Raw genomic sequence first — 23,022 nt, 5'->3', positions numbered from 1 at the left:
TCACCTTAGATGTTTATTCTATGTACAATGTTACAACTAAATGACTGTGTTACAGTGCAAATGGTGCATATTGTGACATTAAAAGTGTGTTTAGGCTGTTCAATGATTTGACCATCTCTCAAGTAATTGCCTGAATCCTCCACAACTTGTCCAGGTCTTGTCTTTCCCACGGCTGGTAAAGGAGGGGTCAAGTGGGGGGGTGGTCTGGTATGAATATATGACTACTAATGAGACGTTCCTCAAAAAGAAGTTTAGGATTTGGGTATGAATATGAGGCCACAAAGAAAAACCCAACAATGGCGTCACCTAGCAACTGTTATCTGCAGGAATGTCAGAGTCAAGTCTCCTCTGTGGAGCGGCGTGCACTTGGAGAGAAGAGCCCCCTCAGGCTGAGAGCAGCAGAAATGAAGAGTGAGACAAACTGAGGTGGAGGGGGCAGCAGAGAGCATCCAGACAAAGAGTCACCCAAAAAAATCAGCTGAAGGGTCGAACATTGTCTTGTCCGACGCTACTAAACACAGGCATTAATCACACAACACAGAGAATGGAAGATGCTGGTAAAAAGAAGCAGATTAACAAGTTAAGTGTGGGTTGAATTATGACTTTCTGACCTTGTAGGGAAAGAAAAACGATCTGACGCTTTAATTACTTTCAAAATTAAATGCAGTTTAAGTCAAAACTCATGTTAGCTGTACATTTTGTACTGTGTTCTATCAGAGGCGAATATGTTTTGTGAAAATAATTTGATTTGTGGCAAAGTTAAAAGGAGTTCAATGTTATTTTTTCGTATTTTAATCTGCTCTCTTACTCTGTCAGTTTAAACTTAACCAAATACTCTGCTCAAAGCACCTCTTAAGTGACTGAACTTTTGTAATAAAACTCCCCTAAAGAGGATAAGAAAAATGCAACTGCACTCCTTTAACACCTACGTATCTCTTACCAATCAATTACACAATCCACATTTGTTTGAGTGCAGACCAACACTTGAAGGAAACGTCCACCCAAGCACTCACATTGCCCTTTTCCTTCACTCTTCACTAGTTTTTGAAAACACGTTTACGTGCGTTTAGGTGCCGCTTTCAAGTGTCGGTGCTCGGGCTCTGAGAAGTGCTTCCCGTTGTCATCCTGTCCTCGAGGGTGTCAAAGGTTAACACCCTCTCTAACGCACAAGTATGCAAATGCTTTTCATTACAATACAAGCTCCTTTTCATTTACCTAACATAGCATGTGTCCTGCTGCAGAGTGTGGACTGCTGCCTCGCCCCCTCCCTCTGTCCGTCTCTCATTGCCGGGCTTCTGAGGGTGATGACAGCACAAAAGTTCTTCACACAGGGGGTTGGGCCTGCATTTTGTGGGTCAGCGAGCAACGGCCGATGCAGCAACGCCATGTCATTCAGACCTGGTTCCCCACCCCACGCACCTCCCCTTAAACTCCTCTGTTCCTGTGGTATCAGCAAAGATGGAGATGGAACGCTGCAGAAAACACCAGGGAGTTTCTGTGCATCGCAAGCATGAGATCTACCAGCTGCTTTCCACAACTCACAGCGAGAAACCTGACAAACCTTGTTGAGAGACGATGGATTCACATGTTTGGTTATCATGTGAATATGAACATGGATCCTCATTACATCATTGCAAGATTTCACCCCAAAAAAGCAAACAGGCACAAAGCTGTTTAACGTCATTTGTATTTGCAACCTCACAAATTCATTAGTTTACTTAGTGTAATATTATATTTCAAGTGGCATGTATCCATTCACAGCTTGCCAGTATTATATTTGGCCCCTTCGTAAGTCTCTAACTGCCCTTAATGCCCTAAACAGCTGTATATTTTTGGTGGCTAAGATGCAAAAGCTCACAAAAAGCTGGTGGAGACATTATAATGATAGACGAATTCAGAAAATTTCGTGTCCAATGCAATCTATATTGGTGCAATTACATAACTCTAAAAACAAGAGCTATACCGGGATACAAGGTCAATTTGAATATTAGCAGTTAGCAATATTTTACCACATAAACTTTGAGTGCCAAGTCCATATCTTAACAGAAAAAACTGCAGATGCAAAAGAAATTAGGTCAAATTTAAGCTAAACGTCAAAAAATAAATAAAAGAAAAAACAAAGACTGGAAAACTCCAGATGTACAGTTCTGGTGAAAAGTTTATTTACCTCAGTTTTGGGCTTATAACATTCATTTGAATCATTCTTTTTTTCAGACTATCATACAACAACAAACTTCTGTGAATTTCAAAAGTTCAATATGTTTATTTTGGATTTTCTCAAGTCCCAAAGTGGTAAAATTATTCAGACATGCTGAAATATACACACACCACCACTAATATTTACTTGGGTGTTACGTTCTTTTGCTGACATCCTCAAGCTTCAGGAATAATTTTTATCTGGGGTCGTTCCAGAAGCCTATTCCATCCATTCCAAGACAGGAAGTTTGTTTCTAGACGAGTTGAAACATCCAATTATATCCAAATTCCAGCTATTTGACCCAACCTTTCAAGTAAAGCAAGCTGGTTGGAATGCTTCAAGGCCAATCCACAAAATGTTAGTCCAATGAAGACTGCGTAGAAGTTGTCACGGCACTAGTAAAATGAATGGAGAGAGCATAGACCAAATAATAAGCTCCAGCTCTATAATGGACACCTTCTGTCTCTGACTCACTTTGGAGAAGAGTTTCATGGTCAGACAAGGCAAACGTGGTTTCACCACAACATTTACATGCTTTTGTATGCTCAGACGAGACAAGGTGAGACTTTCACACCAAAGACCTGACCAAGCATGTGGGTGGTAACATCACGTTTAACTATAAGAGGTAATGATGAGTTGCACAATATGGGTGGAATGATAGAAGAAGACCAAATTCTTCAACTTGGTCTAAAATAATCATCCGCTAGATGATTGAAAATTGACTCAAATGAATGTCAAACAAAGATCACATCAGGACTGGTTTTGTAATGGATAAAGCAGATAGAAATAAGACTAAAGAGACATACTGACATCAGCTATACTGGAAATATTCAGACTGTGGTTGAAATTTGTGTTCTTTAAAAAAGAAAAACATTATTTCAAACTACTACAAAAAGAGCATGGCTGAGGTGTTGTTTGCTAAACCACATCTAATCAATCGTTTGTAAGGGTATATGTAATTTTGAGGAAGTATACATCATTTTGGCTGCATGGATTAGTAAAAATATACAGAAAATCCATAATTTCACATCCATAACTTCACCCTTTAAAACAAGTGGATGTAAACTTTTCATCTTAATTGTGTCACAAATTTACACACAAACTGAACATATTCTTTACAAAATAACATCTAATTAAAGAAACAGATCATCGATAATTTGCCTTTAAATCAGTTAAAAGTCCTGTTTCTGAGGTTTTCCCCCACATTAAAGGAGTCATTAAAGCTTTGGAGTTAATCCTCATGAGTTTTAAAGGAGATCTCATGATCCTACAAAATATAAAGGCTTTCAAACCACAGAACATTGTGCAATCCCACATCTGATAACAGAAACCACACAAAGCATGATCTGTGAAAAGAAAACAACAACAAAACTATGTGCTGACAAATCCAGGAGATATCCCTGCTGGGCAACTACAATGACATACCTCTGTTCACCACCCTTGGTGTTTTAGACATGACTGGGCATCACACTGGATGGAAATTTCATCGACATGAAAGAAGTATGCAGAAAACCTCTGCTCTAATGACAACACAACAAAAGCAACATTCTTTCATCCCTGCAAACATTGAATGGATCCTGTAGTCGTTTCTTTATCCTTTACTCTCTTGTCTACCCTTTGTAGAAAAGCCTGCATGTTTTTTTTTCCCCCCCTTCATGTCTTGAGTCATTTCCCTTTGAAAAGTCCTCATGCCACCGCTGAAAACACTGCCTCCTTCAGCTGAAGCTCAGGGCGGGTGTCTCTTGTCTATAAAGGCTCCCCCGTGTGCGGGAGAGCACTCGGAAACAAAGCAAACAGCACGTTCTGACAAGTTTTGTATCATGAACAGAAGAACTGTGAGAATGTGGTTAGAAAGCCAGGAAGTTACTCACAGGGAACATCGGTCTGGTCCCGATTAGTCAACGCTGCCCGCAATTACACTGACCTAAACCAACGAGCAGCGGCAGACGAAAGCAAAAGGTCTTGTAGCATGACGGGAAATTCAAGATGCTTTGAAATGTAAGACCATCTACACTTACCTTACAGCCACAGTCATTTTTAAATTAAATATGGATTTTTCACATTTTGTCACAACTGCAAACTTCCACCTGCATTGCTGGACTTTTACGGGATGCTTTTCAGATTTTTTCTTTTCATATTAAAAAGTCAAAAGTATAAAGAGTATTTGTTTTTAACGCTCTGAGTCAATACTTTACAGAACATCTTTTCTCTTCAACAACAGCTGCAGCTTGTTCTGCCTTATGTCTCTACCATGTTTGCACATGTGCAGATGGGAATCTCTAATCATTCCTGTTTGCAAAATAGAGGAATCTTAGTCAGATGTCAATGAATTTCAATTTCCACAGAAGTCTAGTTCTGTATAGTTTACTTCCTAGTTCCTCAGTTTCAGTTAGATTTAGGTCTGGATTTTGATGTAAATATGCTTTGATGTTAGTCTAAATTTAGGGTTGTTTTGCTGCTGAAAATTAAACCTGTCCCAATCTTTGGTCTTTTACAGCTTCTAATAGACTTTCTTTTAAAATTTTCCTTTGTTTTAATGCAGCCATCATCCTGTCAACTAGCTTCCCTCTCCTTGAGGAAGAATACCATCCCCACAGAATGATGCTGCCATCACCATGCTTTATGTAAAGCTTTGCATGTACATAAAACATTTTCTCACATATTTGCTGTGTTTCACATGTAGGAAACTGCAAACATTCCTTCCTATGACTTTCAAAAGTCAGCTTTTTATTGCCACGATTTCATTAAGAACAGATTCCCAGACTGACTAATTGTATGCTGCTCAATCAATCAGTCAATCAAGTTTATTTGTATGGCACATTTCAGCAACAAGGCAGCTCAAAGTACTTTACATCATAAATACACACACACACACACACACACACACACACAAAACACAAAGCTGTACAACAGTCGACAATTGTCAAGTGCCATTGTTACACATCTAAATGTTAATGTTTAATTTATACTGTTTCAAAAGCAACTCTGGTTTTAGTCTAGATTTAAAGGAACTCAGTGTTTCAGCTGTTTTACAATTTTCCAGAAGATTGTTCCAGATTTGTGGTGCATAGAAGCTGAATGCTGCTTCTCCATGTTCGGTTCTGCGGACGCAGCGCACACCAGAACCAGAACCTGAAGACCTGAAAGGTCTGGAAGGTTGATACAACAACAGCAGATCTTTAATGTATTTTGGTGGTAAGCCGTTCGGTGACTTATAAACTAAATCAGTGGCTGCTTCTCTGATGGATGTTGTATTTGCTTACAGTAGATGGAGAGTCGTGCCTTTGTAGGTTTGCAATTGTGCCATAATCTTTCTATTTTTGGATGGGATATTTAACCATGTTCTGTGAGACATACAAGGCTTTGGTTTATGGTTTTAAAACCAAAGTCTGATTTAGACTTTTCCACTACTGAACTGTCTGCAACTCTCCAATTTGCATTATTTACTGTTATTTCCTCTGCTAACTCTACGTTTTCTCTACGTTTTGTTTTTTCTTCCGTTTTCTGATTGGCTGTGTTGCCTTCCAGGAGAAGTTGATCAGCTGAGATAATGCTGCCAACAACTAAACATTCACCCTCTGCTGCTATTAATGTTTTACTTTTCATTACCACAGAAGGTTCTCCTATCAGTTCTTCTGTTTCTTTCTTGTGTATTTGCTGCCTTCTCAATCCTCAGTCGTGGCAGACCGTCGCTCGTACTGAATCTGGTTCTGTTGCTGGTTTCTTCCTGGTAAAGGTGAGTTTTTCATCTCCGCTGTTGCTACATGCATGCTCAGTGTAAGCCAGGGGTCCCCAAACTTTTTCCTGTGAGGGCCACATAACTTTTCCCTTCTCTGCTGGGGGCCTGAGTCAGTTTGTAACAGAAAAAGTGTGACATTTGCAGGAGTGCCTAAATGTAAAAATGTATTGTTTTCCAGAAAGCACAATAAAATAACCCTCTCTGGGTTCTTCACAGAAAAAATCCAGGAAATAACACTATTTATGAAATAAATACCGTATTTTCCGGACTATAAGCCAGATATTCTCTTCCGCTCCAGGTTTTCCACAACGATGCAGCAGAGGGGCGCAGACACCCAACATTTGAGTCATAACAGGTTGACTGAATATCACATTTATTATGGTGGAAAAAGAAAAAGTTGCCAAATTTAGATTTAACTGAACTGATTACGATAGTTTCTGAACGGTAACTGTAACAGTAAAAGTGCTGATCCTTCGTGTCTGCTACTAGCATGTGCTAAATGAAAATGGGCGCCTTCTTCTTCTTCTTCTTCTTCTTTAGATTTCAACGGCAGCTTGCATCCATTATTGTTGCACTACTGCCATCTATTGGATCCTAATATTTATGCCTCAAATTCTCATAATGATCCCAGTATTATTTAAAAAAACAAAAAATCTTCTTTTTCCCCTCAATATTATTTAAATTATCAACAACATTTTCAAATTTCAATTCCCTATTAAAACCTAATTCCGTTTTAATGGCCAATTTCTTCTTTTATTTCCAATTTTGACTTCCAATGATTCACTTCCTGCTAAAGAGCCCCCTGGTGGTTGAAGAAAAATCCACATATAAGTCGTACCGGACTATAAGCCACATGGTTCAAAGTTTAGGAAAAAAAGTAGCGGCTTATATGTATATGGAAAAAAATCTAAATGCTCTCTGGTATTGTTCAGGGGGCCGGACCAAATGTGGAGGCGGGCTGGATCCGGCCCGCAGGCCGTAGTTTGGGGACCACTGGTGTAAGGGATTGTTGTAATGTTAACAACACAACGCATGGGAAGTTCAAATTACATTCAACAAACCATTTAAATCTAATTTGTATAATGAACTGAACCTAATGCGCTGCTTGATTCTTGGAATGTAATATTGATTGAAATTACTATTTTTGCATAGTGCCTTGAAATGACGTGCTAAATAACTAAACTAAATCAAATTAAATTAAAATTGAATCAAATTAAATTAAAATTAAAATCATGAATCTGCTGTGTCTTCATGATTTTGTTTGTTTACCAATGTTCTAAAAAAAAAAACTGGAATTATACTAAGATTAAACAACACCGGAAAAAAGTTTTAAACGGTGGTTTGTAAAGACCAGTAGCTCCACTGGGTTTTATTCAGGAGTATCAGAGAAAATCAAATGAGAGTAGAAGAACTTTTTTGTGGAAAAAAAAGAAAGAAAGGAAAACAAAAGAAGTAAACCATTTTGTTTTCCTTCCAAGTCACAATCAGGCACTGATTTGTGTTGATCTATCACTCAGAATGCAAGGCAATACAATGAAGTTCGTAGTTCTCACAAACTATAAAGTAGAAAAGATCGAGGGGTATAAATACTCTCAAAGTGCATTGTGTATATCAAATAACTAGAGCTTAAAATTACTGCAGGCCTTGTGAGCCATTTAAAAATGGGCCTGTCAATCATTCCTGTGTGTTATGCTCACTTATTAGCATGCAACAGGTTGTGTATTCAAATTTATCCCAAACTGCAGTCAAATTTATCCCAAACTGCAGATAAACTGCCCAAACTGCCAGTCTGGGCAGTTTATCCCAAACTGCCAGACTGAGGACCCCCAGTCCTCAGTCTGGCAAATGAGGACTGGGGGTGAGGACTGAGAGTGAAACTGGCTTTAGTAAAGAGCCGTGTTAATTCTAATGAGTGTTGGCAAAGCAGCCTAATAAAGATGACAGCACACATTCATATGCATTCATTTGTGTGCTCAGCTTGACGAAGTCTGCCCCGCAGGCTTAACAAAGGGGAGGAAGGAAGCCGGGGGGGATGTGAGCTGTGGAGAATGATTGGGGACGGGGGGGTGGAGACGTCCTGAAGTCTCTCCGTGTCTGAGGTTATGGCAGTGACAGCTGGCTCTGCTGGGGCTCATTCTCTTTTAGGCCGTCTCCAGCCATCACCTCCACAATAACAGCCAGACTGCATGACACACACACACACAAACACAGGATGCTCCATCCTGTTTACTGTTTACATTTCACAGAGGCTGGCCAACTTGGGAGGGCTTGATCACAGGCATTACAGCTGTCTGAGAGGCAACAGTTTGTTTTTCTGACCACTTCTCTTATCTGTCACACCTCTTGAATGCTTCTCCAACCTTTTATCTGAAATGCTGCAAGTTATCCTACAAGAAATATAAACAACCAAGTTCTCCAAGGAACGAGGGGGTATAAAAATAGCATTTTGAGTCTAGTTTTCAGAAAGTGAGACACTAAGTAGCTATGAAACATTGAACAGCTGGGTCAAGAGTGCTCTGACGGCCACATCTGTTGAGAGGAATATAAAAGCAGGACCAGAGACAACAACCTGCAGTGTGGTCCACAACAATAAGATCATTACTGAGCCAAAAGGGACACATGATTTCTCTGAGGGACGCTAGGAGACAGCTGAACAATGCAGGTCGAACAGAAGCTGATATTTATCTATCAAAAGTCAGCTGCTCCTCATCAGTTTTCGTTTTCTTTTCACTTTTTAAAGTAAAGTTGTTTAAGTTGTTTACTATGTAAGAGAGTTGTTATATTTAGTATGTTGAGCTAATAGGATCAATGGTTTTAGATGCAACAAGAGGACGGCTGTGAAAAGTAGCAGTATCACTCAATGACCAAAAGAGGGCGCTATTAGTTTAACAACACAGCAAGTGGAAGCGCAGTCATATTATAAACAGTAAAAACAGCTGAGAAAAGCAATTATGACTCCTGAATTTTTTATTGTTTAATTGAATCACTACCAATTAATTTTAGAATACATTTAAAAAACCTGATTATGACTTTCAGGGCTCTGCATGGTCAAGATGTTTCCCATATTGAACAGCAAGACAATACTATAGATCTCATGATCTAGACCAAAATTCTAAGCTCTAGACCATTCAGACTGTTGCACCTTGACTGTGGGAGGAGAGGGGGGTAATACAACTAATTTATCAGATTTTTTTTTAATAGATAAAAAAAAAATCTATACAGAAGAGGATTAGGGCCACTGAAAAAAATTCTGAGATTAAAGTCAGATTTTTTTTTCTTTCAGTGGCCCTAGTCCTCTTCCATACATTTATTTGAAACTAGTTTTCAAATAAAACTTAATTTCAGCTAAATTGTGTAACTTCAAAAAGTTCAAATCAAATGGTAATAGAACTATTCATCTTTGAATAGTTTGCTCAAATATTAAACTATTTGAACAAACCAGTTGTAGAAAGGGCAGATTCTCTAACAATCTGCCCTTTAAAGACCTCATTGATGACACCCTGATTAAGAGAGACCAAACAACCACACAGTCAGCTTGGATTCAAAGCCAAGACTTTCTTGCTGCAAGGTAAATTCAAATTCGAAATACTTTATTGAGCCCAAATGGAAACTAAACAGCTCCTTACTAGTTGTTTTTATCAATGATCTGTATGTATTTAAACCTGGGTAGAAAAACGGAGAGGAGCTTCAGGAAGAACTATTGCTTCAAAACACCGTCGCGTGGAACTAAAACCAGCGTAGATCACGTGACCGGGACAGGAAGCGTCCTTTGATGGAGTTGTAGGCAGCTCAGTGCAGGTTCGTTGTTTCACTTTTATGTAGCTTGTATGTCCCGTTTATACATATTTATTTACGGCGAAGAGTTATCATCACTTTCTGTCGATTTTTACATGAGACCACAAGCAGCAACAGCGTTGTGTTAGCAGCGGAAGTGCAGTTTGACAGCTAGCAGGTGGAATCGAGTGACCAACGTGTTTTTCAGCAGTAAATGTTTGTCTTTTGCCACATGAACAAACAGCTTTGAGGATGTAATATCGATGAGCAAGTTTATACCTTGGCCACTTGTTTCCGTAAGCGTTGTAAGTCCTATTTGTTGCTACCTTCGTTAACGTGTATGTACTTTGAAGCAGCAGCTGTTCGTGTAGTGTTTATTTCGCGTTACTTGTAGCAGTTTGGTGACATTTATTCATTGCAAATGTAGCTACAAGGGATGGACCGAGAAATCGTCTCCAGATGTTTAACGGTGTTTAGCCGGAGCTGAACGAGATTGTCGGGGTAGCAGGAGAAGAATACAGGTAACCGGGGCACCAAATTTGACACAACGTGAGCGATATCGGACATCAATACACGGTGTGTGTGTTAATGTGGGGGGCAAACTCCAACACTTTGTCATTGTTTAGAAACACTGACTACAGCTTTGCATTCAGTTAAGAGTAACCTATTAAACAAATATTTGTTTACTTACTTAAATATATTTTTAAAAACTTGCACGCGTATGTTCTGGAGGGGTATATGTAAAAACAAACAATATAGTGGGGAAATGGCATTAAAATATTTTAAATTCCAAGACCAGATATGATTTTAAATTAACGCAGTGCAGATCTCTCCCAATTAATATTAACATTTCTGATCCAATATTCCCCCAAATCCGTCTTTCAAAATTTACCAGTACGGTAGTTAGAATATTTCACAAAAAGATCTTGGTTCTGCAGATTATGATATGTTCATCACTAAAACAGGAACAGGAAATATTCTGCTTTGAGATAAAACTAGTTTCATCCTCTTTCTAAATTAAATATTCTGAAATTGGGCTATAACATATTCAACCATTTTTTATTAAAATGGATTTTATGTGGGTCAGTTATACCATTTCACATATAAAATCAGTTGGTTTTGTAAAATATAAGAAATGGGAAATTTGAATCAACTAAAATCAACTAAAATTTCAACAATAAACTCCGGCTGTGTTGCCAATAGGGACGGGGAAAAGACATTGAATAGTAATGCTGTGTATATGTTTTCTTTAAGGACTTCTGAAAATTATGCAAACTTAAATTATGTTTCCTTCAGGATGTTTGTTTTTCCAGAATATTTGTGTTTAGGGAGTGTGCATGGAAAAAGAATATAAAATGATACCAGTTCTTAATATCATTTTATTGCCTCTACTCTGCATATACTGTGCAGGAGCCAGGCAATGTAAATTACTGTTCAATGACCCTTTTTAGAACACACACAGATTGTTTTGAAACCAGCATTTGTGATGTAATAAAACATTACTGCACTGTAAATATTAAACTCAACCATTTGAGTTTATGAACATGATGTACTTTACTGAGGGCTTCGTTGTTCGCTGCAGCGTGTTGCATGTCATTTATTAGTTCTAGTCAATAGAGAAAATGTGTATCAACGCTGAAGCTATATCTGAATGCATAGCTCTTACAAACAAAATCCCAAAACAAAATCCCTAAAAAAATTAAAGAAGGTAATTGTTTCAGTCACAGGATTTACTAAGTGAAACGCATTATGCAGATTAATTACATTCAGACAGATGTTTTCAATCATTTATTTGTGTGAATTGTGAAAATCTACTCTCATGAAATGAAAATTCAAACTAAAAATGCGTATTCTAACTTATTGAATATTATGACTGTACTCCGTGACGGGGACAGAGGAAATATTAAAAGTAGGAACGGCACCAGAATAAGAATGTGTCCTTTTTGATAATTTTTCTTTATTTTGCAGCAATTTTAGAAGGAATAGAAATGTAATTTAAAGTTCTACTGTGGAGAAACTATGCAAATGCCAGCTGGGATGTAAACTTTAAATGAGTCTGAAACTGCTGGAAGCAGTGGTGGTAGGAAGGATCTGCGATGACTCTCCTTTGTGCACCCAGGACGCATCAGGTTGTTGATGCAGGAGCTCTCCAGTTTACCAGCAACACTATGCAGATAAAATAATCGATCTGTGCTCCAAATGTTGCACGTGTCTTTTTTTTTTTTTCTCTCTCTCTCTATTTTATTTTTGCTCACAGACTGAGACTGAGGACGTAATAGGCTAAATCAGAAGCTTATATGTTTAAGATATTTTCCAGTGGAAATCAGTAAAATAGTTTGGTCATTTTTAGTTGTCTTGGGCTACATTTAGTATTTTTGCATTTGGAAAGCTGGTATTTTGTAGCTGCTGATGCAGTTTGGCCTTTGCCGTTTGTATTGCCACAGTGTAAACATTACGATCAGCAGCTGGGAGTCCAGATGTTGCTCATAAAGTCAGCTTCATCATCCTGTGTTTTAGTCACTTTTTGCAATGTTCAGTCTCCCTTGATTGTGGAAATTAAATCATTTTTACTCTGAAATGATGAAAATGCAGGTGTTTTCATTTACTCAGCTAAATTATGTAAGCTTTTGCTGAATCTACAGCATTACATTGAGGCATTAAGTGCTGCAAAATTTTACAATCATGTTCTCATATCTCGTTCTCCCAGTGGAAAAAAAAAGAATTAAAATCAAAAATGTTATTAGATTTCAATAATCAAATTTTGATTTAAATATAAATGGCTTTTTCAATATTTGTGCTTTTCATCTCTTTCTGTTTGTATTATATTCCAATTAGTTTAAGCAATGCAACAACTCTAACCTTTCTTTTTATTATTTCTAATTAGAAAATATTAGACTAAATATAAAATATAAGAATTCTTTTACCTCCAAAAAACCTGATTTGGAGTGATTGCTCTTTAAACATAAACATTTAAATGGGGCCTTATAAGTGGAGTAAATAGACAACAGCCAAACCAACATTGTGAGCTGAATATTCTTTTCAAAATATCAGAAAAAATAAAAATGAATGACTAAGGAGTATTTTGCTTTCTTAAAATCAAGAATTGAAGCCGTTATCCATTAAAAAAATACGTAAGGCACCGGTTTTTTATTTACTTACGTTATATTTCCAGTTAATTAAAAACTGTTAACTATTGTACATTAATTCAGACATAGAAGAATCGACTAATATTGGTGTAACATGTGAACCATTCAACATTTTGATCCGTTGTCTTCAACTAAATCAATAATAATCTACTGACCAATAACTTTTTTTCATATAATCTCTTCAAGTGTGGAATAGGATGATTTAATATATTGCAGATTCAAGCCGCTCAACCATCCGCTTTTTCCCATTTTCATCAAAAGATCCATTTTGTTTAAGTTTTTCTGTCTTTCTCAATAGAGGGCTTTTATCCCTTGCAAAATCATCAGTAAGTGGGCAGGATTTTCCCAGAATTCCCAACTAGTCCAGCTCTCAGACTGGAAGCTCAACGCCCCTGAGCAAAGAGCAAAAGTCCACATCCCTGGCTTGCGTTGCTGCACACCAGTCTGGATCGATGCCTCTAGAGTCTAGAGGAACAAAGAAAGAACAAGAAACGCCGACTTTAAGTAAATGATCTGTTCTGTCACTGCAGATGGAAACGTTTATGGTTTTTACATTTTTTTTGTATCTCTGCTATGTTTAAATTTCGCTTGAGAAATGAGATTTGTTGCACTAATATGTACAATAACAATGTGTACATTTGTATTTTTATTAATGCAGTTCAACCTTGTCATTTCACCCTATCCCTAAATATTCGGGTTGGATTAAAACATTGATAATTTTGCTCTTCTGTGTCCATACAGGACTTTTGGAGTGTTGAGACTAGAAAATGTCTTTAGCCGTCTCACTGCTCCTCGTCGCTCTGTGTGCTGGCGCAGGATACGGCGAGGAGGGAACGCAGGCTCAGAAAGCTGGCCATGTTTCTGTGGTTGTAGTCGGAGGAACTGGAGACCTGGCGAGGAAATATTTGTGGCAGGGATTCTTTCAGCTGTATGTGAGCCAGGTCAGTGGCGGAAACACCTTTTCTTTCTACGGGGGAGGCTTGTCCCCGTCTGAACAGGCCACGCCGGTCCTCTTTGAGATCCTGAAGGCGGTCACCTGCTCCAAGGACGTTTCTCAGGACCGCTGCGCCATCCTGAAGGACCAGTTCCTGCGGCTCTCGCAGTATCGGCAGCTGAAGACTCTGGAGGACTACCAGGAGCTAGCCCGGCACATCGAGCAGCAGCTCCAGCAGGAGGGAATGACGGAGGCCGGACGCCTCTTTTACCTCTCGGTCCCGGCTTTCGCGTACGCAGGTGTTGCGGAGAAGATCAACAGCAGCTGCAGGCCGGCCGACGGGACCTGGCTGAGGGTCGTCCTCGAGAAACCGTTCGGACACGACTACCTCAGTGCTCAGGTGTTGGCGACCGAGCTGATGGGTGCATTGAAGGATGAAGAGATGTACAGAATCGACCACTACTTAGGGAAGCAGGTGAGAAAAGATCCATCAGACCATGTTACTGTCCCTCCTGGCAATTTATATGTTTAATTACATTTTTTTATTCTTCTTTTCATGAAAAAAGGTGGTGTCAAAGATACTTCCATTCAGGATGGAGAACAGAAAGTTTTTGGACCCCATCTGGAACAGGCATCACATTGAGAGGATAGAGATCGTTTTGAAGGAGACTCTGGATGTTAAAGGTGATTAAAGGTTTCCTCCATCTTGTTTTTACACATCTTCACGCTCACTGCTGGCCAGATAAATTCAAAATGTTTGGATTACACTGAAACATTTAGATAAACTGAGTTAACCGAGTCAGGGGGAATAAATCCATGTTTAGAAATATTTTCTAACAAAACCATCAGTGTATTAACAACCCTTACAATGTATACAATAGAACAATTTTAATGTACACTTTATTTTTTTAAGTTAATTAGCATGTCTAGGAACTTTAACCAAGAATCCATGACATATTCTTCTCTCATTGTATAAATATAGGTACATGGCATCATGAACTCTTGGAAATAACAGAACGTTTCCAATAAAAGCTGTTTGTCGCTACAAAGAAAACAACAATACCTCCTCATTTAGTCTTTAAATATAATAATGATCCAAAATATAAGGCCAAAGTAACACAAAAATGGTTCATCTTGGTCTCAAAACCTAAATTCTGCAGGAAACATGTGCAAAGAATAGAAGAGAACAAAGGACTCTGGAAAATGAAGATATTTTGTAAACAATTCTCTTTTAATGTCATTTCTTCTCTTCATGTGGATTTTTCTCTAAAGTTTTTAGTGGGAGAATATTGCAACAAATGACATAGACATCTTTAAGAAACTTGGTTAGTTCTTTCATCAGCTCCTATCCTGAAATAAATGTCATTTAGTGTAAAAGTCTTTGCTGCTTTTAGAAAAGTACTAAACATTAACCAACTCTGGAGGTTGTGCACCTTTACCCTTTTAAGGCTTGTCAGTCACCCCAGGCTAATTGCTCCATAAACGGCTGTATAAGACAATAAACAGGGCCATCATGTCATCTGCTGTTCTTTCAACAATACCCAATACAGAGAAGCTTCAGAGAGGGAGGTCAAAGGTCACATCAGAGTTCATATTCTTAAAGTGCTTTATTCTCTGGATCAGAAAATATGAAATGTGAATGTTTGAATGTGAAGGAAGTTAAGGTGGTCATCGTGACGGTTTCAATCTTGCTTTGAAGATTTTATGCATAATGTAAAATGAAATATATTGAACGTTTTCATCTCTACAGATTGTTAAAATTAAGCCACTGCAGCCCTACTTTGGTCAAAACTGTCTCAATCCAGCACATAAACAAGTTACTAAATAGATATTCATGGAATATATAGTCAGTCTGTTAGATAACTATATTTGAAAAAAGTAGTCACAGTTTGTATCTATTGTATTTGCAAAATCATACAGAAAATCATACAGAATAGTTATAGTTAGATAAATTAGTTAAATGTCATGAATAACACCTCTGACCAACACTACATTTATTAAAGGGACCAGTCCAGTCCAATAATTCAAAACTTAAATATATCTTTAAATATTTTTAATTCAAAATGATTTAATTAATATTTAAGAAAACTTTGAAGAGTTATTTCAAACTTGTGCATCCATTTCATTTAAAATGTTTATATTTCCATATAACTTATTTAGATATTGTTAAATTGTTTTGTTTTTCAAGCTTGTCAGGGTGGGTGGGTGGAGCTAAACTGATGGTTTAAAGTGTGTCATAATGGACTAATGCACAGAAACTATAAAATTACATTTACTAAAACATATGTAGCATTTAAACATAGTAATGAATTTGCTCAAATATGTATGTATTTAATTTTTCTTTCATTTATCAAATAAGATATTTCACTTGATAGATATTTTGTATTATATGTTTTTCAATATAACCCAATAACTGATTTCATTTTTGAAAACATGTCTCCATGCTGCCTCTTGTTTTGACGCCTCAGGTCGGATTTCCTTCTACGACGAGTACGGAGTGATCCGAGATGTCCTGCAGAACCACCTGACTGAGGTCATGACCCTGCTGACCATGAAGCTTCCTGCCAATGTGAGCAACAGCGGAGAAGTTCTTCGAAACAAGCGGGAGGTCCTCGGCTCCATGCTGCCGTTGGGAAAGAATCAGGCGGTCGTCGGACAGTACCAGAACTACAAAACCGAGGTCCAACAGGAGCTGAATAAAACCAAAGAGTACGTCAGTCTGACGTCAACGTTTGCAGGTGAACACACAGCTTTCTTTCGCAATGTTTCCTGTCTTTACTTTATGGTAATCACACTGCTTGAAGTTCTCATTTCGACATGCTACACTCTCAAATGTCGGTGTAATTTTCTGGTATTTTGTGAGTCAGAAAATGGTTCATAAAAATGTAGAAGAAGGAAAATAATCAATCGATTTGCAATTTCAAGAAGGTTGAGAGATTTTGGGGACCAGTCGTCTTAACAAAATGTCTCAAATTGAGTTCGGATGGAAGCATCTGTAAAGGTCAGATTCTCGGACTTAAAGTCCGGGCTTGGACTAGGCCACTCTGAACAAATGCTTTGTTCTAAACTATTCCATTGTTTGTCTGTGATTTGGGTTTTTTGTAGAGCCTCCAACATGATCTGCTCTTTATTTAGCTTCATCCATTTTTCCTGTTCATGCTAAAGGAAGACATTTCCACAGCATAATACTGTGTAAATGAATGCTGTGTTAGGCGATAAAATGTTTATTTTCCTATTTTAAAAAGGAATTGAATTACTTTTTTTACTTGCATCTTTTAATGTGTTTGTAACATTGTACAAAAAAGGCTTAAGTGGTTGAATATAGTATATAGTGGCCATCTATATAAATAATCTTTAGATAATTAACAAAATAATCCATTACTAAAATGGTCATTAGTCGCAGCCTTTGTATTTTTTTTTACTGTGTTTGTTTAATTTGTAAATATAAATTCTGCGTGTGTTGCAGCCGTTCTGGCCCACATCGAGGATGCGCAGTACGAAGGCGTTCCTGTTCTTCTGGTCTCTGGGAAGATGCTAGACGAAAGCGTCGGGTACGCGCGCGTCCTTTTCAAGAACGACGTCTTCTGCCTTCAGAGCCATAACAACGTCCACTGCAAACCCAAACAGATAGTTTTCCACTTCGGCCACGGCAGTCTCAAATATCCAGCGGTTCTGGTCAGCAAGAACTTATTCAAACCAGTTCTGAAAGGCGGCGAGTGGAAGGAAGTGACGGAGCACAAAGACGTCGACGTTTTGGGTTTGCACATTTCCGATTACTTTGTGCAAACTCCGACAACAGAAAGGGAAGCATACTCAGAGCTCATCCATCACATTTTTGCTGGACAGAAGAACAATTTTGTCAGCACTGAAAACCTGCTGGCCTCCTGGGAAGTCTGGACTCCGCTCCTCAGTGCCCTGAGGGCGTCCTTCCCCCGGATCTACCCCGGCGGCGCCGACAACGGAGACATGCTGGATGTCCATCTGAGGGGGAAGGAAATCCGCTTCAACAGCGAGGCCGTGATCATCAGCCCAGATCAGGCGGGAGGGCCGTCGGCCAGCAGCTTCCAGGTGATGCAAGGGAAGTTTCGCGGCGCTGAGATGGTGTCCGCCTGGTCGGAGGAGCTGGTGGAGCGGCTGGCCGCGGATATGCAGGAAGCAGCCGAGGCAGCCGTGCGGGAGGGCGGGATCTTCCACCTGGCGCTCTCTGGGGGCTCCACTCCGCTCGCTCTGTTCCGCAGGCTGGTCCTGCACCACTTCTCCTTCCCCTGGAGAGACACGCACGTCTGGATGGTGGACGAGCGCTGCGTCCCACTGACTGAGGCGGACTCCAACTTCCACAGCATGCACAAACACCTGCTGCAACACGTGAGGATACCGTACTACAACATCCACCCCATGCCGGTGCAGCTCAACCAGCGGCTCTGCGTGGAGGAGGACGGAGGAGCCCAGCTGTACGAGAAGGAGATCAACAAACTCGTCAACGTCTCCAGCTTTCACTTTGTGTTGCTGGGCGTCGGATACGACGGCCACACCGCTTCTCTGTTCCCCGGCGGGAAACTGAACGAGGCGGGAGGAAGTCTGGTGGCTCTCACAGAGAGCCCCATCAAGCCCCATCAGAGAATGAGCCTCACCTTTAGCGCCATCAACCGAGCTCGCACCGTCGCTCTGCTGGTGATGGGCAAAGGCAAACATGAGCTGGTCACCCAGCTGAGCCGAGTTAAGGACAACCTGGAGAAATATCCCGTCACCTGGGTGAAGCCAGATAATGGAAGGCTAGTTTGGTATATAGATTATGACGCACTTTTAGGATAGGCGATTATGCACCGAAAAAACACAAACGCCAAGTATTTTCAAACTGTTTTCTAATGCAAAATATCTTTGTACGCCAGAAACAAGACGAAATTAACTTTTCAGCAATAAATAGGAGGTGGTTTTAAGTAAATGATTCCTATTGATGAAAATGGTGGAATAAAACATTTGTCCTATATCATAAGTTAAAATGTCATGTCCCAGTTATAAATAGCACTTCTGAAAAGTTACTTGTAAGTTAGTCTTGTCTTATCTCAAATGTGCCAAGATATCAGCATTAGAAACTAGATCAAAAATACTTAGTGAGATTTTGTGTTTTTGAAATGTGTTTTTCTTCTGTTCAATCAGAGAATGCAGCTGCTTTAATGGAAGTGGTGGTTAGGAAGCGACACCAAGGTGACCAGGAACTTCAGGTTTTTGCTTTAACCATAAATCACATTTACTAAACATTTCCTTGTTTGAGCTTAGGACAACACAGCTCCAGTCACAAGTTTATGCAACATCTTATAATTACCTATTTTAACCATTCTTTTGATTGATTTCTAAAAATTGGGATTTTTTTTTTTTCTAAACATTTGTCCAAATTTTACATACCGGCTCAAATATATACATACACCATAACTACTATTTGAAGTGATGCCTTAGAAAGTTACAGAGAAACCACTTTCTGCAGCCATGAACTGGGCTGGATGATCAATCTTCTTATATTTGACACTAAAACACATTTAAATCAGTTGATATAATGACACAGACCAGTGTCTTTAAACCTATTTAAACCTTTCATTCAGGTTTAGAGGCATTCGAGCAGCTTACTGTTGGTTTCATTCTCTATTTCATAATCAGACTTAATGTCTTTTATGGTCTTTTTACTTCCAATTATGTCCAAATTTCAGCCATTGTTAAACTGAGGTGAAGTTGTTGAACCTGGAGGTTGTCCTGCTTCTACTTTGAGCCATGCTCAAATACCGCTATCGTTGAAACAAACCCTCAGCATGACGCTGTCACCGCCGTGCTTCACAGTCGGTACTGTGTTCTCCATCATCAAACATTCTTCTTGTTTTATGGCCAAATACCCGTCTCTGTTTTCTCCAGAAGTTTCCTGGTCGGAGCTGAAAATTTCACTAATTCCTGCAGGATTAAGTTTTAGGTTCTGCAATGATACTAAATGGTGTCACAGTTTATTACAGACATGAGCCTTGATTGAATTTTCAGACCAATTTTCTTTCCTCTGAGGCTGACAATTTTCTCCAGTTCCTAACAAAAACAAACTTTCTAGAGCTGCAAAACCAACAACTCTTATTATATAGGTAAGTCGTATTAAATTAAAGAAACACAATCCTATTTCTAAGAAACAAAAATAATTTTATAGCATTAAGATATTTCTTAGAAGAAATGTTTAATATTTATGAAAAATAAAGGAACAACATAGTTTGCAGCCTAACAAAAATAAGATTATGTTTTTGTATCACTAGTGCCATTCTGTGGTGGACATTTTATACAAATGTTGCATAAAAAAAGCTGAACAGCAGGTTTTTTTTCATTACTTTAACATTTAAAAACATGGCTCCGTTCTTAATCACTTTTGGCAAAGCTTGGATGACCACATGTGCCAAATGAACTGCGGTTTGCAGCCTCCAGGGTGGGAGGGTTGAAACATGGACAAAACTGCAGAAAAATGATCCCAGTTGGACGAAAACAGAGCAGTTTTGGTTTGGCTAAAGGAGAGCAACACCAAATTCAGCCCTGCTGGCACTGCAGCGACTATAATTAAACACCACAATGGAAAAGGAGCTGTTCAAATAAATCTTTAAAAGACCCAAATTGGTAACATTTGTCTTCATGCGAGTGTATGTAAACTTCTGATCTGCACTGCCAGTCAAACAAGTTTATTAGATCAGTGGAAATCTACTAGGATTTGGGTCAGTACATTTCACTTTAAGAAGCCCTTTAGGCAACTAGTTATGAGTTATAAATAAAGTGTGGTGATAAAGTTAAGCTTTCAAACACAGCAGAGTGCCCAGTATTTGCAGTTTACAGTTAATGGCCAAAAACTTCTGGTTCTTTCCTATCAAAAGGTGAAACTTTATGTGAAATCTGCGTGAGTGAATGCAGTTGAAGATTTGTTTCATAGCGTTTGTGAAACGGTGTGATCTGAGTGGAGATGTAGACGAATCACAGGAATCCAAGTCTCCAGCTCAGAGCAGGAAGTTTGAAGCATGTGATGCTGTGAAATCTGGTGCTTAGAGGCAAACAAACACAAGAGATTTATTTTAGACAGAATCGGTGTGTTTGTTTGTGCAAGTCGTAGCAAATCTCAGGTGTTTCTGCAGATACTTGGTGGCAGGGTTACAATGCAATTAAGAAAAGTCTTAAAATCGAGGTTTTCTAGAGTGATGACGGTTATTTGTGCTGCAGAGATTTTTAATCAGCATATCAATAAACATTCCTTTCAGGTTATTTCTGTACAATCTGCAGGTGATTTTTATTTTTTGAAACTTTTTCGTTTCAGACAGAATTGATTGTATTTCAGTGAATTGTTTATGAAGTTTGCCTTGAGAGTTTTCTTTCAATAAAAATCTGATTTATTATATTCCTGCTCAAAACATCCTTTATTTGATTCATGAAAATGAATCAATTTTATTTAATTTCAGGCTGTTGCACCTACGAGAGATTCAAACATTATTACTGGTGTTATTTCCTAAAAGGAAATATTATTTCTAATATTTTAGGTCTGGTTGTTCAGAGAGGGAAACAATCTGAGTTTTACTACTACAATTTCTGAACAGCACCAGTAAAAAATATGTGGGTTTGTTGCAACTTTAAACATTTAAAAACACAAATGTCAGCCATTATTACAAAATGCTGGTGAGCAAATTAAGACGAGAGAAAAAGGACAAAGCTACTTCCTGTGTGTTCTGACAAATTAAGTTCCTTAAGCCATAACAGTAATGAAAAATTATTTGATATTTAAGAAAGAAGGCATGACTTTCAAAGTTCAAAATGTTTCAGGGATTTTGAAATTGGTGGTGCTACTTTTTTTTTTTTTTTTTTTTTACATATTTTCATATTTTCCTGTGAACAACCCAGACTAGCAGCCAGATTTCTTTACATCAATATCCATTGGACATATTGCAAAATGTAATCTAATTAAAGGATGCAAATTACATCAATAGTTTTCTAATCAATATCTAACATCTAATCTAAACTCCAACTCAAATTTAGTGCTGGAAATTCTGACAAATCTTTACATTTTAATTAGACTTCTTATAAAATTTTATTAACACTTTTCACCAATAATAAATCACTCTCTGATTTAATGTTCTAATTAAAAGTTTTCAGTTGTTTCATTTGAGATAACTTGTTTTCAGTCTGCATGTGCATTATCTGTAGTTTTCAAACAGCTTTAGTCTTCCAGGAGTTTATTTGCTGATATTTTTAATTAAACTAAAACTGGGGTGACTTGTTGAAAGTTGGTTTCAAAGAAAAAATTCATTTTCCTTTCCAAAATCTGATGAATAAGCCATCAGTTGGCCTTTTTAAACCAGTAAATCTTATTTTATGTGACAAGGATGTTGAATCGACATCTTAAGCCTTTGTGCCTTACTTGCAAACATGATGAATTTTAAAACATTAAGGTGATGGGAACGAGTAGAAATTAATGCTTCAATTTGATTTTCAGTCTAAAGTGTAGATATTGCCGTTTATTTATGAAATCACGATGCAAATGTCCCATCTGTTTTCAATCAGTTTGGCTTTACAACATGTACATATAAACACAGTTTACATTACAGTGTAAATTACACATCTTAGCTTATTTGACAGCATGTTGCAGACATTTCAAACAATCATCACATCTGTTTTTCTGCAGCCAGCATTAAACCCGGAGCTTGATTAACTCGCCTGCACTTTTGTCCCTCTGCTGACGGTTTAAAGTTTCCGTCTGCTGCCGGATCAGATCCCTCATGAATTCTTTAAAGTGAACTGTATCCGATGTCGATGGCGCGGGGACAGCTGGGTCTGTTTTATCACGCGTTGTTCCCGCTTGTCGCCTGCCTGTTGGTTAACCACAGTCCTGCTCTCACCGTGAAAAAGCCTAAACGGACAGAAACAGGTGTCAGCTCTGCGGCGACGCAGACTGAAGCCGCCAGAAACGGCTCACCTGCACTGAACGCAGAGGCGACCGTCAGAGCGACGGACAGGTAGTACAGCTCTGTGGTAGTTTTGGCCTGTGGGTAGAGACACAACTCATTTTGATGCTGCAGTTTTGCATTTTCTCACTATTGCTGCTTTTCTGTTCTTTTCTTACACAAGCGGCTGCTGTGAGAGTCAGGATGGCGGTGCACAGACCGTGACCGCATGACAGAAGTCCAAACACATGATAGGCAGCCCACAAGCCCTGAGGAACCGGATCTAGCAGCGTGAA

At 38.7% G+C, this 23,022-nt stretch overlaps 1 protein-coding gene across 4 annotated transcripts; it reads left to right on the top strand.

The window, feature by feature from the left end:
• Nucleotides 1-9,450: 9,450 nt before the first annotated feature.
• Nucleotides 9,451-21,188, top strand: h6pd (hexose-6-phosphate dehydrogenase (glucose 1-dehydrogenase)). 4 transcript variants are annotated; one of them, XM_007550730.2, is made up of 5 exons: nucleotides 9,451-9,504; nucleotides 13,598-14,265; nucleotides 14,357-14,474; nucleotides 16,259-16,528; nucleotides 17,257-21,188. In XM_007550730.2, exons 2-5 carry the CDS (start codon nucleotides 13,624-13,626, stop codon nucleotides 18,600-18,602), a joined length of 2,376 nt encoding a protein of 791 aa, XP_007550792.1. In that variant the 5' UTR covers nucleotides 9,451-9,504; nucleotides 13,598-13,623; the 3' UTR covers nucleotides 18,603-21,188. The 4 variants fall into 4 exon arrangements, with proteins under 4 accessions (XP_007550792.1, XP_007550773.1, XP_016526447.1 ...); XM_007550711.2 differs by lacking the exon at nucleotides 9,451-9,504 and adding an exon at nucleotides 9,633-9,734; XM_016670961.1 differs by lacking the exon at nucleotides 9,451-9,504 and adding an exon at nucleotides 10,138-10,231.
• The last annotated feature ends 1,834 nt before the right edge of the window (nucleotides 21,189-23,022 follow it).

Source organism: Poecilia formosa, unplaced genomic scaffold, assembly GCF_000485575.1.
Source record: "Poecilia formosa unplaced genomic scaffold, Poecilia_formosa-5.1.2 Scaffold2, whole genome shotgun sequence".
Lineage (NCBI taxonomy): Eukaryota > Metazoa > Chordata > Actinopteri > Cyprinodontiformes > Poeciliidae > Poecilia > Poecilia formosa.
This window is presented reverse-complemented; position numbering and strand designations above follow the sequence as displayed.

Bases quoted from the DNA above. Each gene is read 5' to 3' on its own strand.
- h6pd (XM_007550730.2), top strand. From the start codon at position 13,624: ATGTCTTTAGCCGTCTCACTGCTCCTCGTCGCTCTGTGTGCTGGCGCA. The intron at 14,266-14,356 runs GTGAGAAAAGAT...TCATGAAAAAAG, and splicing joins ACCACTACTTAGGGAAGCAG to GTGGTGTCAAAGATACTTCC. The intron at 14,475-16,258 runs GTGATTAAAGGT...TTGACGCCTCAG, and splicing joins GGAGACTCTGGATGTTAAAG to GTCGGATTTCCTTCTACGAC.